Here is an 11,893-nt window from a genome sequence, read left to right on the forward strand (position 1 = left end):
TCATTATCTGAAAGACCTTAGCCTTGACCTGGAACCAAGTCAGATTTTTTTGCTGGACCCGCCCCTGAATCTGGTACTTCTTAAAATCCAAAAAGATCATTCTGGAAATATTTTTCACCTATAAACCACTTTGGAGAAAGGTTTAGCAAGAAATATAAGACACACCCTTTGTATGTATGTATAAGTGCTGAGCAGCCATCCTGTCTTTGGGAGTTTATGGGTGCATTTAGAACTTAACTACGTTTGTGAGCATAAATTTACTGACAGGTGGCTTACGTACATATTGCTACTAAGTAAGAATAACCTGACTAAAAACAATAGAGAAAACAGCTAGACTCAAATATTGAATGATGTTAGACAATCCAAGGTTGAGCTCTAGTATCCATGTTATTCATAAAATACGTGTCGTTAAACTAGCTACAACACAACGTTAAACACTTACGTCAAACCATTTTTAAAATTCTGCACAAAACCCCATAGTGCTAAATCGGCACATTAGCAAAATCTAAGTACGATATGGTTTTTAAATAAGCATTCCATTCCATCAAATTTCAAAACTGCGCAAAAATGAGCATTTTGCAAAAAAAACTATCATTGAAGAGAAAGCTTAACTTAAGAATGTGTGTCTATCAAAGCAAAAAAAACCTTAATTTGAGCAGACAGAGAGAGTTTGCTCTCTCAGTCGGAATCATAATCTACGTAAAGGCAAGTGATTGTCCTTCGGTCAAAACAAGTAACCAAATTGTGAAACATCAATAATAAAGTGACTGTAAGGATCTTGACTTTGTCTTTTGAAATTTCCCTTTCACTGATTACTGGAAATAAATTTTTTATAACTTTTGAAAGTAAATTGTTGCGAATTAAATATTTTGCTGCTAGATGAAAATTATTTTTGCTGAACAGGTTTGTCTGAATCATGATTAAGTTTATGCATTATATGTGTTCTGAATACCCGTCCCTTTAAGCTGATTTTATTCTAAAAAGCCCCACGTTGATTTTTAAGAATCATGGAGGGAAGAAAAACTCAGTCGTTGCCGGATTTTTCCATGAATTGCATTACCGAGCTTGCCAAAGAGAGGTCAATGACACTTGGCTGAGAAATGCTATGTTGTCTTTTCAGCCTCTGCAATGAAAAAGAGGACGATACATTGTTACTTAATGTCATCCACATCCATTCAAATGTTGTGGATATAAAGTTTAGCTGTTATTCTACGGTATAATACAAACTATTATATGTCAAATCAACTTTTATATTCAATGTGTAAAATCATAGTGAAATTAGATTTTATTCGCTGCTAACTATCCGTATACTTGAATAATGATCTTCACTTCATAGCAAAATGACGGTAACTTGCCTTCAGAAAAAGATAAAATTATTTCTTCTGAATAAAAAATTTAACATAGGTTTAATTTTCAGCTTCATTCGTTCAAGGATACACAATGGCAATTCGATCGTATTTTGATAACACGCTTAAATCGAAAGTAGAAAATCCATAAATAAATAACTAGTATTTATGTCATCACACAATGACATGTAGGCGGAATTTCAATGATGGCTTTTTCACTAAAAGCCTTATCAGGTGATTTCGCATCACCTGGACGCAAAGATAGATGAACACGTAGAGAGGTGAGCAGAATATAAAAGCTAAATACAGACAAAAATCGACATTTGCGTGGATAGCGAGAAAAGTTACGCAACATACAGATCTTTTTTCATCCATATAGCGCATGTGTTTAGAGGTCGTCTCTGACAAGCGATTCCTCTATAAAGTTTTGCAACAACGGAACCTTAATGTTATGTAATTTAACATGCTTTTATGTAAAATGTTTCTTTGTGCCAACATGATTTCGTTTTTGTATAACTATTTAGTAAAATAATTTTTTGAAATTAGCTAAATTATCAGCAGAATTGGGTATGGTAGGAGGAGATTGGAAGGGCAACAACGATTAGGAAAACTGTTGTGCCATTTGGCACCTTGAAACAACCCGACTATCATTCTTTCGACTTTAGACTGAGCTTTGCCTAGGTTTACTGAACAATTAATAGATAATCAATAAGCTAACAAAGTAAAACATTTTTAATAGTTCTTTGATTTAAAAAATAAATCCAGGAAAAATAAGGTAACAGTTAAAAGAGTTTTCATGCAAACATGGACAAAAAATCAAAAGAAGAACAAAGTTGATTCGAAACTAAAGCAGAGTTTGAGAAAAATGCGTCCTTAATCACACTGTTGAACGTGATTGCAAGAAAATATAATTAGCATGTTTAGTCGAATTTTTCGTCGATGAAATGGAAGCAATTGAAATAAAAAACTGGTTCTTTAAAACTCGAAAAAGTAAAAGGACGATGCAATTATTCCTGCTTGCAGAATAGGATTGTAGTTCACGAAATTTGAAATGAATTTTCTGAATGAAATAGTATTTGTCTTCCTTTCCTGAATCCTCGTTTTTCGCAAGTCTGGATAGGCCACCTAAGGAATAGAAGATTTTTCCAAGTAAGCGTACCTCCGGGTTCAAACCATACACACGCAGGCCTGATTTTTAGAATAAACAATACAAACCCTTTTGCCTTGTTTACGCAGCGTTTCGAGGATTTCTTGAAAAGCAGGCCTTCTTGATGCTTCGTGATCCCAACAAAGTTCGAAAAGCTCCTAAAAATGTTCAAAAAACGCTCTGACTAATTATACTTCAAACAAATTCTCGTAAAATTCTTTCAATTAACATCCAAAAATCCGAGAACATCTTCTGTACATAGGTTTTTACCACATCATCTGTTCTTAATTCAACCTGTCAATGCAGCATATATGAACGAAAATTCGATTTCGCGTAAACAAGAATCATTATCTAAGCATTTACTCTCCCAACTGCAATCGGAATATCATCCAAGGCATTCAATCTTCTGCCGCATGAAAAGTTCCATATAACAATTTCTAAATGCTCTTCCGCGTATGGATACACCTCCAAGAAAATTTCATACAATATTGTCCTGAAAAGAAAAAATATCAATACATCATTGTGATAATTACTTGATAATATAGCCTCAAATTTCTTTGAAAGAAGTGCTGCTCTTGGTTGTCTAGCATTATCCTAAAGCCACCTTTCTCATCACAGCTAACTTGTCTGATATTTTTTTAATGAGGTAACTAAACAAAGTCTTGTCCTCGAATATCTTCATCAAGTCGTTTACTTTCTAACTTTAAACTTGCATATCATTGAAAAAGATTAACATTTCTTCGTTTATCACTGACCACTGACAATAAACTGTACACTGAAATCCTAAATTGTTTCTCTAGTGCAAAAAAGCGTACCCATATGCGAAAACATCTCCGGCTAGCGTAGCAGATCGCTCACTCAACAGCGTGTTTTCCTTTATCCGAAGAGACTTCATTAATTCTGGGCTAAAGTACATGATCTGACGGTCAGGGATGTATCCGTAGCGTTGGCTTAAAAGAGAAGCGATTATCGTTACTTTATGAATAATTTTTTGTTGCATGCTATGAAAAAAAAATGTTCTATTTTGCAAGCAACCTCAAGCCTCAACAATGATGTGATCGCGTTTGTAGTTGGCTATTTCGATCCACAACAACGTACAAAAATATTCTAGCTTAAAATTTTCGATCAATATCCTGATTTGAATAGTCTTAAAAGTGTCAGTAAATCAAGCACCGATCTTGGCTCTACATTGGATGAACAATACATGATTCAATGTTTTCATACTGTAGCACTGAGCATGGCTTTTAACAATAAACCATTTGGTAACCCGCCTAAATCCGGTCAGTCTTTCGTATAACAAATTTACTACTTACTTCACCACTGGGATGTGCCTGCTTATGTAGTCTGTCATTGCTATCTTCACTTTTGACTCCAAGAAAACATTTCTTGAGCAAAGTTTTCCCAGTTCAATCTTTTTAGCATGCAAATATTCCATACCCTTCAAATGAATGAAACAAACTGTTCAATCAAAATCAGAATATGTTGCTTTAGAATGACTTGAATAGCCTTCAGTGCAAGATCAAATTGATACAGCAGTTGCTATTTAATCAAAAGGTAGTTTAAAATAAAAGTTACCAGCCGTAAAGAAGTTTAAGTTACTTTAGAATCATAAAGCAAAAAGGCTACCTGAGCAATTTGTATCGCAATACTCAGCTTGAAATAAAGTTCAAACATTGTTTTCTTCTCATGAATATGCGTGTATAGGCTGAATCCTTTGACAAGACTAAAAAAGACATTTTTAATTAGCAGCATTTGAAAATATTTTTAGAATGTAAATCTATTTACAGTTACAAATATAAATTATATATGGAATTTGTATCTACGCCAGGAAGGTAGGATTACCAAAAAGGTAAACTTGAGAAAGAAGTGCGATGAACAGCCCCTATCAACTACCAACATTAAACACCATCTATATATACTTAGATATTACAAATGACATAATTGTTCTACCCTGGGTGCCATCCTTTGCAATCCCTTTCCCCTGTTCTTCATCCTTTAAATCTCTGAGGCTCTGGCACCCAGGGTCAGAGGTGGCGCCAGAAACTTTCCGACAGAGGGGTTGGAGCTTCCGACAAGGGGGCTAAAATGACTAAAATAAGTAGTTTTCGTACGTTATTTGTCAAATTTGCTCCGACAATAACCTAAAATTTCCTCCGATGGGGGGCTAGATGCTTCCGACGGAGGGGCTGTAGCCCCCCTAGCCCTCCCCTGGCGCAACCACTGCCCAGGGTATACATTTTTACACAAAAGCCTAACATACACAAAAGCCTAACATACCCATACAATAAACCAATCTGTCTTATAACCCAAAATATAACCTAAAGACAGCGTGTAATTAAAGATAATGGCTTACCTGGTGATAATTGCAAAATCTGGACCTTCGAAGCTGGCACCCATAAACAAAATGATATTCTCATGTCGAATTAGGTTGAGAAGTGACACCTGAGAATAATAGTTTAAGTTCATTAAGAAAGCACTTGGTTAATCAAAAGAGGCACAAAAAGAGCTGTGTTACTCAAATATTCATATATTTTGGAGCTTTAGACGTCCTTGTGCAGGAGTAGTGGCGTAGGGGCAAAACCTTTCGTGGCACTTCTTGAGACACGGGCCCCGGGAATTTACCCCAGTTCCCCCGCTTCTCGACGGTACTAGTCACAACCATTTACTGTTACCTCTCTAAGAAAGTCATCTTTCTTGGTCTTTGAAATCCTGTGCACCATTACTTCACCATGCCAGCGTCCCCTGTTGAATAGAGAGTTGCCGTTTAGAGAAATGAAATGAAAAATTGGGACTTAAACCCTTCTAAAGTTATAATTGAGGCCTACTTGTCTTTGTCTACATAATCCCCTCTGAGAGTCAAGCCTCATTATACCTCAGTTGTGAGATATTTTCATGTGTGATGCTTCCTACCTCAGCTTCACATGTTAAGAATGTCTTTATCGTATATTGAGAACTTAATCCACGTGCCTTTATGCTCTACATCGAAACAGACACGATGAAATCTGGTGATATTAATGGAGGAGTCACCAGCGCTGACTATCCATCTCCGTAATATAAACACACCTGTAGACAGGGCCTTTCATACTTCTTGCTACCATTTCCTCAAGCATGATATCTTCGTATGGAATATGCCACTCTGACAAAGACGAAGACTGAAAGGAAACAGTTATTGCTTACATCATGAATTAATGCTCGCGGACATGAACAGTTGTATTAGCTCACTTACAAGATACAATGGATCTATATCACACACCAGTAAGTAAAATCCATATTTAATTCTAAGAATGGAGGCAATAAAAAGACATCATCACAAGAATGATTTTACTGCAAATTTGCAAGCGAGGGCCACAAAAGTCGAGACTGGTAGGCTCATGGTTTTATGTAAGCACATCATAACACGAACTGTTTCTTCTTCAGCTGGCGATGCAAATTAAAACAAGCTTTTATAGCTAATAATAATCAAACATTTTTGTCATGGTTAAATTGAACCAATTTGTAGAAGTTCTTGGAAAACTGAGGCATGTTCTTACAATTAGAATGAAAACTGCAAAAATCTAAGCTTCTCTCATACCCGTGAGAAGGTATTATTTCTGCTTGAAGCAAATGTCTGCCGAGAATGCGAGCGAGACCTGCAAAAGAATGCAATATAACTATAGAGTTAAATCACAGACTTGTGCACATGTAATTATATGAATAAATCAACGCCAAAAGCCTTCAATATCTTCCCCATAAACGAATCAGACTGGAATTCAGACTGCAGCAAAGTCTTTTACTTTTGCTTTTCCGCTTCGAAATCCATTTCCGCATTCGAAATTTTGTGGCTTTGATACTTAAGGTATTCCTCGCGAACCTTGTGCAACTTTGTTGGGTACATGGACCACGGACCAGGCTAAATGTGGGAGGGCTAAAAAGAGCGTGACCGAAATTGTTTGAGGCCCCTTTTAGAAAATACTGGCTTATTTCTACTGGGGTTTTATAAACAATCTGGTTCAGAGAAAATATCAATAGCTATAAAAAAATATAAAATTAGCTTGGGGATAATAAATAGAAAGGGTTCCAGTCAAGAAGAATTGCTACTCCTTAGGAGTTTACTATCCAATGTTGCGTTGCAGCATAGTTAGAGTAAACTTTTCCCTAGAGTAAAAATTTCTCTAATATATTATTGCAAAAAAGTGGAAGGGCTATAGCCCCTGCTAGCCCAGTGGCTGCACGTTGCCTGGTTGGGTAGACTGTTTCTCTCTTTGAAAAACGTTTCTTTACTTCGTCTGTTAATCTGTTCTACCTCACCCTCTTTAATGCGCCAATTTCAGATTGTAGAACCATCTTTTTCAGATCGCGGCGTAGGTGTTTTCTGGCTCTATTTGAGCCTTTGATGAAAACAACTGGAAAGGGGGGAATTTTTTAAAGTCCTGTTTCTTTATTTCTCCATATTTCTTTGTACCTATACTTTTGGAAGGGGATTTCCCTTAAAACAAAGATGACAAGAAGTATGTAAACTTTCGGAGCAATATGAACGAGCAAAGGAGAACAAGTCTGCACTAAACAAGATTCAAAGGTAAAAGCAGTACAGCGAACAAATGAATCTCTAAAACCTTGAATAAATAAAAAAATCTTGCTCCAAGTGACTGCAATAATATGAAATAACTACACGATATGAATTTCCGAAAAAATCATCAAATTCTCACCTTGGCTCGATGGCATCTAATGGACTGTAAATGTAGCTCCCATTTCTTTTGTGTAAAACTGGAAGAAAACAGATTTTTTAAGGTATGCTTGGGGAAAAGATAGAAATTTTAGAGAGAAGGGGACTGGAAATTTGCGAAGAGTAAATTTATGAGAAAGGAAAGAAGGCTGGAAATGTGACGCGCAGGAGTAAAGTTGAGCACAATTGACGATGAGTTTCTGATATTTAGGTTCTGGGGGCATTAGAGGCCCCGACAGTGGGTTGCAGTGGCAATGCCTTTTGTTTTTGATGCAATGGCAATGCTTTCATGATTTTGGGTTTATTTGTAGTTAAAATATCTTTAAATATCCACGAATTTAGAAATCTACAAAATATGCAAAACTGACAAAGCAACATTTGCACCAAACGAGGCCCTATCAACACCCCTGGATACTATCAAAGTGGGGAATAAGCAACTGATGCTCAAAAGCCCAAACCCTAAGGCAAATACCAAGAAGAGGCAGTGGTCTGAAAGTGCATTTTTTTGAAACGGTTTTCCTGGGCCATCGATAGCTTAATTTTGAATGTAAACAAAACGTGAATCTATGGTCATCAAATGCCGAAGTTTAAGCATGATTGCAACAGGGAAAAAAGGCTCAGTTTCTGTAAACTTTGCATAGCTTGTGAATAAAAAGCACAAAGTGATCGAAACAGAGGTTGTAGCTCCCGTGTGTACAAATCGACACTTTGACCTGCAAGCTTATCATATAATCTTCATAGTGATATATTGTTACTTGTTTGAGCCTTTATTAAGAAATATCCTTTTATGTCAAAAATAGCCTAGAGAGCAAAAGTTACAAAGATATTCCGTTTTTACACCTACGATGGAACTTCCATCACCGGACACCTCTATACAACGGACATCTCTCAACAACGGACAGGTTTTTTGTCCCAAGTGGTCAAAACGCTCTTCGAGGAACCTCTCATACAAGGGATACCTGTAAAAAACGGACAGTGAAACTGGTCCAAGCGGTATATAGAGGCTCCTCTGTATGCACAAATAACTATTAGAAAGTTCGTGAAAAGTAATTAGGTTGATAAACTTTCAATCAGAGCCTTTGTTATACAATGCATAAGACTCACTTTGCTCTTGAGATTTTGCATGTATCCTGATATTTTCTATTTTGAGAAAGTTTGGTTCCAGTCCTCTACGAATGCACTTGCAACTAGAAACTGACGTGATGTCATCACCTTGAAAAGGCCCTGGAATTTCGGTGAAGCGCATCTTCGTGGCGGATGATGTCACAGCATGGCCAAGCACAGTTGATAAACTAGAACTTGCAGTTGTTGCTATCTCTTCTTCTGGAAAGTCATCAAAACTCAATTTACTTCCAAGGCAACATTTTACGAGGAGTAAACGTTTTCTCGTCATGCCAATCTTTTTTCCAAATCTACGCTTGCAACTGCGCTCATTTGTTCCATCCCCATATTCGACTGGCAGTTTCATTGCAGTGTTTTTCTTTGCACAAATTCTTAGATGCTGGCTGCTTTTTGCTGACTCACCTGGATAGCTTGTTTTTGCATCGATATTGCTCATTTTCGTACTGTCAAACCAAGACCACAGATTCTGCTCAGGTATCGACCCACTTTCTTCATGCATCTTCACAATCAAATGATGTCAAGCGCGATGCCTGTGTTGAAGTTAGGGATGCTGGCGGGGAAAAAATTTAAAAACTTGACAGATATAACATAAAGTTTATTGCTTACTTTTTCATCAGTTTAAAATATAAAAGAAGATTTTATTACTTATAAAGAAATGCAGGGACACCACAAAAAAATATGCCCAGAAAATAAAATCATCTCAACTTGAAAATATGATCTATTTAGCAGAAGTGACATGTCAATATTGCGTAAGAGTGATGGGAAGACGATGTATTTCTTTGTCTTGAGAACAGATTGACTTCTTCATTTCTTCTCCTATTCAACAATCAACTTTGGGCTCTGCCAATCTGGCCCCTACATGAAGTATGAAAACAACAAATTCCCTTCCAGCTGACAATTTGTATAATGTATCGTAAATTAAGACTCTTCCCAGACAGCAGACTTGTCAAGTTCTCATCGTCTCAGATCCTCAAATAACATTTCAAATCTGCTATTAATTGTTAAAATCTGATAAGCTAACAGTTGCCTTGCTAAGGTTTAAGCAATATGACAAAAAAGTGGGACATAAGGAATGACTGGGTTATAACTTTATTTAATTAGACATTTCCTCGGAACTGCTGATCATTAAAGTTATCTTTTCCTTGTCAAGTCATAGCAGTGCGATCGTTCAATCAAAACGCTGTTTATGAAGTTCTAATTCTTACGATTAGTTAATAAACGTGTCGGCCTGAAAGGATAAATGAAATTGTGTCAACTCACCTTCTTCTAGATATATAAATCTACGTGTAAGAAGCGATATACCCGCAAGAAATGAGCAGGCAAACAAAACAGAGGAGCAGGTGCAACGGAGGTCGAATTCGGTTGTAATGGAATATGACGGGGGGATACCATTCCTGTTTGCGGATGACAAGACTCCTAAAACAAACATAAATCTAAGACAACACGGGATTTTGGACTTGCTGGTTGGAAAAAACTCCATGCAAATGTGTATCTCTGAGTAATAAAACACCACGACTTGCTGCTACTCTAAGCTAACCATTTCCAAATCATGCAAGTGAAGATCTAGGGTCATTTAATTTGGCAATTACAGTTAAATTTGTTGCTACATCGAATCAGTCTGATATCTATAAAATCTAGTCCAGTTTTTCATTGATGAGCTCAACTCCGGTAACAATTTAGGCTCACTGTACCCTGGGTACCAGACTCATTATATAGAATAATCTCTATTTTATTTTATATATAGTGAGTCTGGTACCCAGGGTAGGCTCACTGCAAAATAAAAAATAACGGCAAACTTCTCATGACAGCAAAATGTTCCAAATCATATTGCATGTTCCGACACTTTAAGCAGTGAGGCTTAAGTAGAAAATAAACTGTTTGAACAAGTTTACAACCAAATGAACAGATCAAAATTTTCTCACTCATAATAACAGCGACGTGTATACGCAAAATTTGCTCTCAAGAAATTTCTTACACTGATTACGTAGCTTCAGTTGGGAAAATCAGTTGTGTCATTTCCCATCAACTCTGTTCCCAAGAGCTGTAAGCATTATCCTACCTATTTACATAAACAGGAGACTCTGTTTTCTTTAATGGCTGCTCTCTTGTTATCCCCTTGCGGTACTCATGTAATTTATCTTCTTTTGCAGAGTTGGTAGAAGCTAGTTGTAGAAGATGTTGTTTATTCATCACCGTTCATTGCAACAAAAGCACTTTCTCCCTAGAAAGAATTCAGAACATCTGCTTCTTTGTTATAAGGGGGTTGATACGTATAGATTTAATCCTACATGCAGGATAATGATAAACTGATCGTTATAAGAGGACGGTCCACGTTTTTTGTCTTTTTAAAATTGAATTGCAAATTTAAAGCTACCCTCACAGAGCTCAACCTCGAAATCAAACGAATATTGTTATGCACATAGCACAGTCATCCTCGCTGTTTATCAACATACTGCATGTACACATATGACTCTTTATTACCAGAATCGAATCACCTAACTTTTTAACTATGGTTTTTTAAGAAAAGATATAAAGAACAAGAAGGCCTCTCACCTGAATACGATTTGAACTACAATAAAAATTTATAACATTTATATAACAATAGCAACAAACACCAGATATAATCAAAAAGGTTAACCTAAAGACAAAGCAATAGTAAAGCTAGACTAAAAAAATTAAAGTGAAACTTGCATGTGATATCGCAAGAGAGGTAAAAACTTTGTGATTCCGATTTCTGGTTGAATTTTTTTAAATATACGTTGCGATCCAGTTACGATAGTCATTTCCCTACCGACTTAGTAGCCGGATGAACTTGCCCAAAAGGAATCGATGCTTTTTGTTGAGATTAAATTTTGTCTTTACTTTTAAATTTGGTCTTTCCTTTTGGAGCTGAAGACATCATTACGAAATGCATCTCATCTCCTACAACCTTCTTTCCTTTTGACAAGGAGTATTTGCATTACCTTCCAGGCCTTGCTATTCATTTGTTTCACAATCTTCCAGCTTCTACTTCATGATTATGTGCACTCATTCGTAATTTTGAAAGGCATTGCCCTCTTTTATCATCGTTAAGACCACCTAGGTATGATTGGAGCTTTAAAATCGATTTAACCCGGTCACAGGTGCATATTTTTTGTCATATACTAGATTGCTGTTAAAGAAGGAAAAAGTACGATTTAAAGATTACTGGAAGAGAAAGCTTTCAAAGTATGATTTATCCCAAGAATTGATAGCAGAGAAATTTTCACATTAAGGCAGAGATGTAGAATATAACCTGGTGGCGCGTGTCTACTTTTCAAGAACTGCGATCCTATTGTCAGTATGCTTTCGACTGTAACTACCTTTTCTCTAGATTGATTGCAGAAATTCAAGTTTGTGCAGGTTACATTATGTTTAATTCTTGCAAGAAAGTTCACTAAAATTGTAATTGACGAAATCTTTTAGTCGTTTCTGCTAACTTCACCTTAATGTGTTTTAATTTTTATACAACTTTTTAATTTGCCATATTTAGTAATAATGTTCAGTGCTCTAAATAAAATTGAGTAAATAAAATAGTTAAACGAAGGTCAGACTTAT

The 11,893-nt window shown here is 36.3% G+C and overlaps 1 protein-coding gene across 2 annotated transcripts; it reads right to left on the reverse strand.

The window, feature by feature from the left end:
• Positions 1–363: 363 nt before the first annotated feature.
• Positions 364–11,318, reverse strand: LOC135687218 (kinase suppressor of Ras 2). Of its 2 annotated transcripts, XM_065203725.2 has the most exons (14): positions 10,377–11,318; positions 9,578–9,733; positions 8,300–8,867; positions 7,179–7,236; positions 6,065–6,122; positions 5,557–5,645; positions 5,166–5,235; positions 4,847–4,935; positions 4,120–4,216; positions 3,807–3,931; positions 3,309–3,443; positions 2,857–2,986; positions 2,562–2,651; positions 364–1,123 (listed from the first exon to the last, which is right to left on the reverse strand). In XM_065203725.2, exons 3-14 carry the CDS (start codon positions 8,814–8,816, stop codon positions 1,025–1,027), a joined length of 1,557 nt encoding a protein of 518 aa, XP_065059797.2. In that variant the 5' UTR covers positions 8,817–8,867; positions 9,578–9,733; positions 10,377–11,318; the 3' UTR covers positions 364–1,024. The 2 variants fall into 2 exon arrangements, with proteins under 2 accessions (XP_065059797.2, XP_088970684.1); XM_089114558.1 differs by having other exon boundaries at positions 9,578–11,318.
• Between the last annotated feature and the right edge of the window lie 575 nt (positions 11,319–11,893).

Source organism: Rhopilema esculentum, chromosome 20 (assembly GCF_057945365.1).
Source record: "Rhopilema esculentum isolate cy_ngs chromosome 20, ASM5794536v1, whole genome shotgun sequence".
Lineage (NCBI taxonomy): Eukaryota > Metazoa > Cnidaria > Scyphozoa > Rhizostomeae > Rhizostomatidae > Rhopilema > Rhopilema esculentum.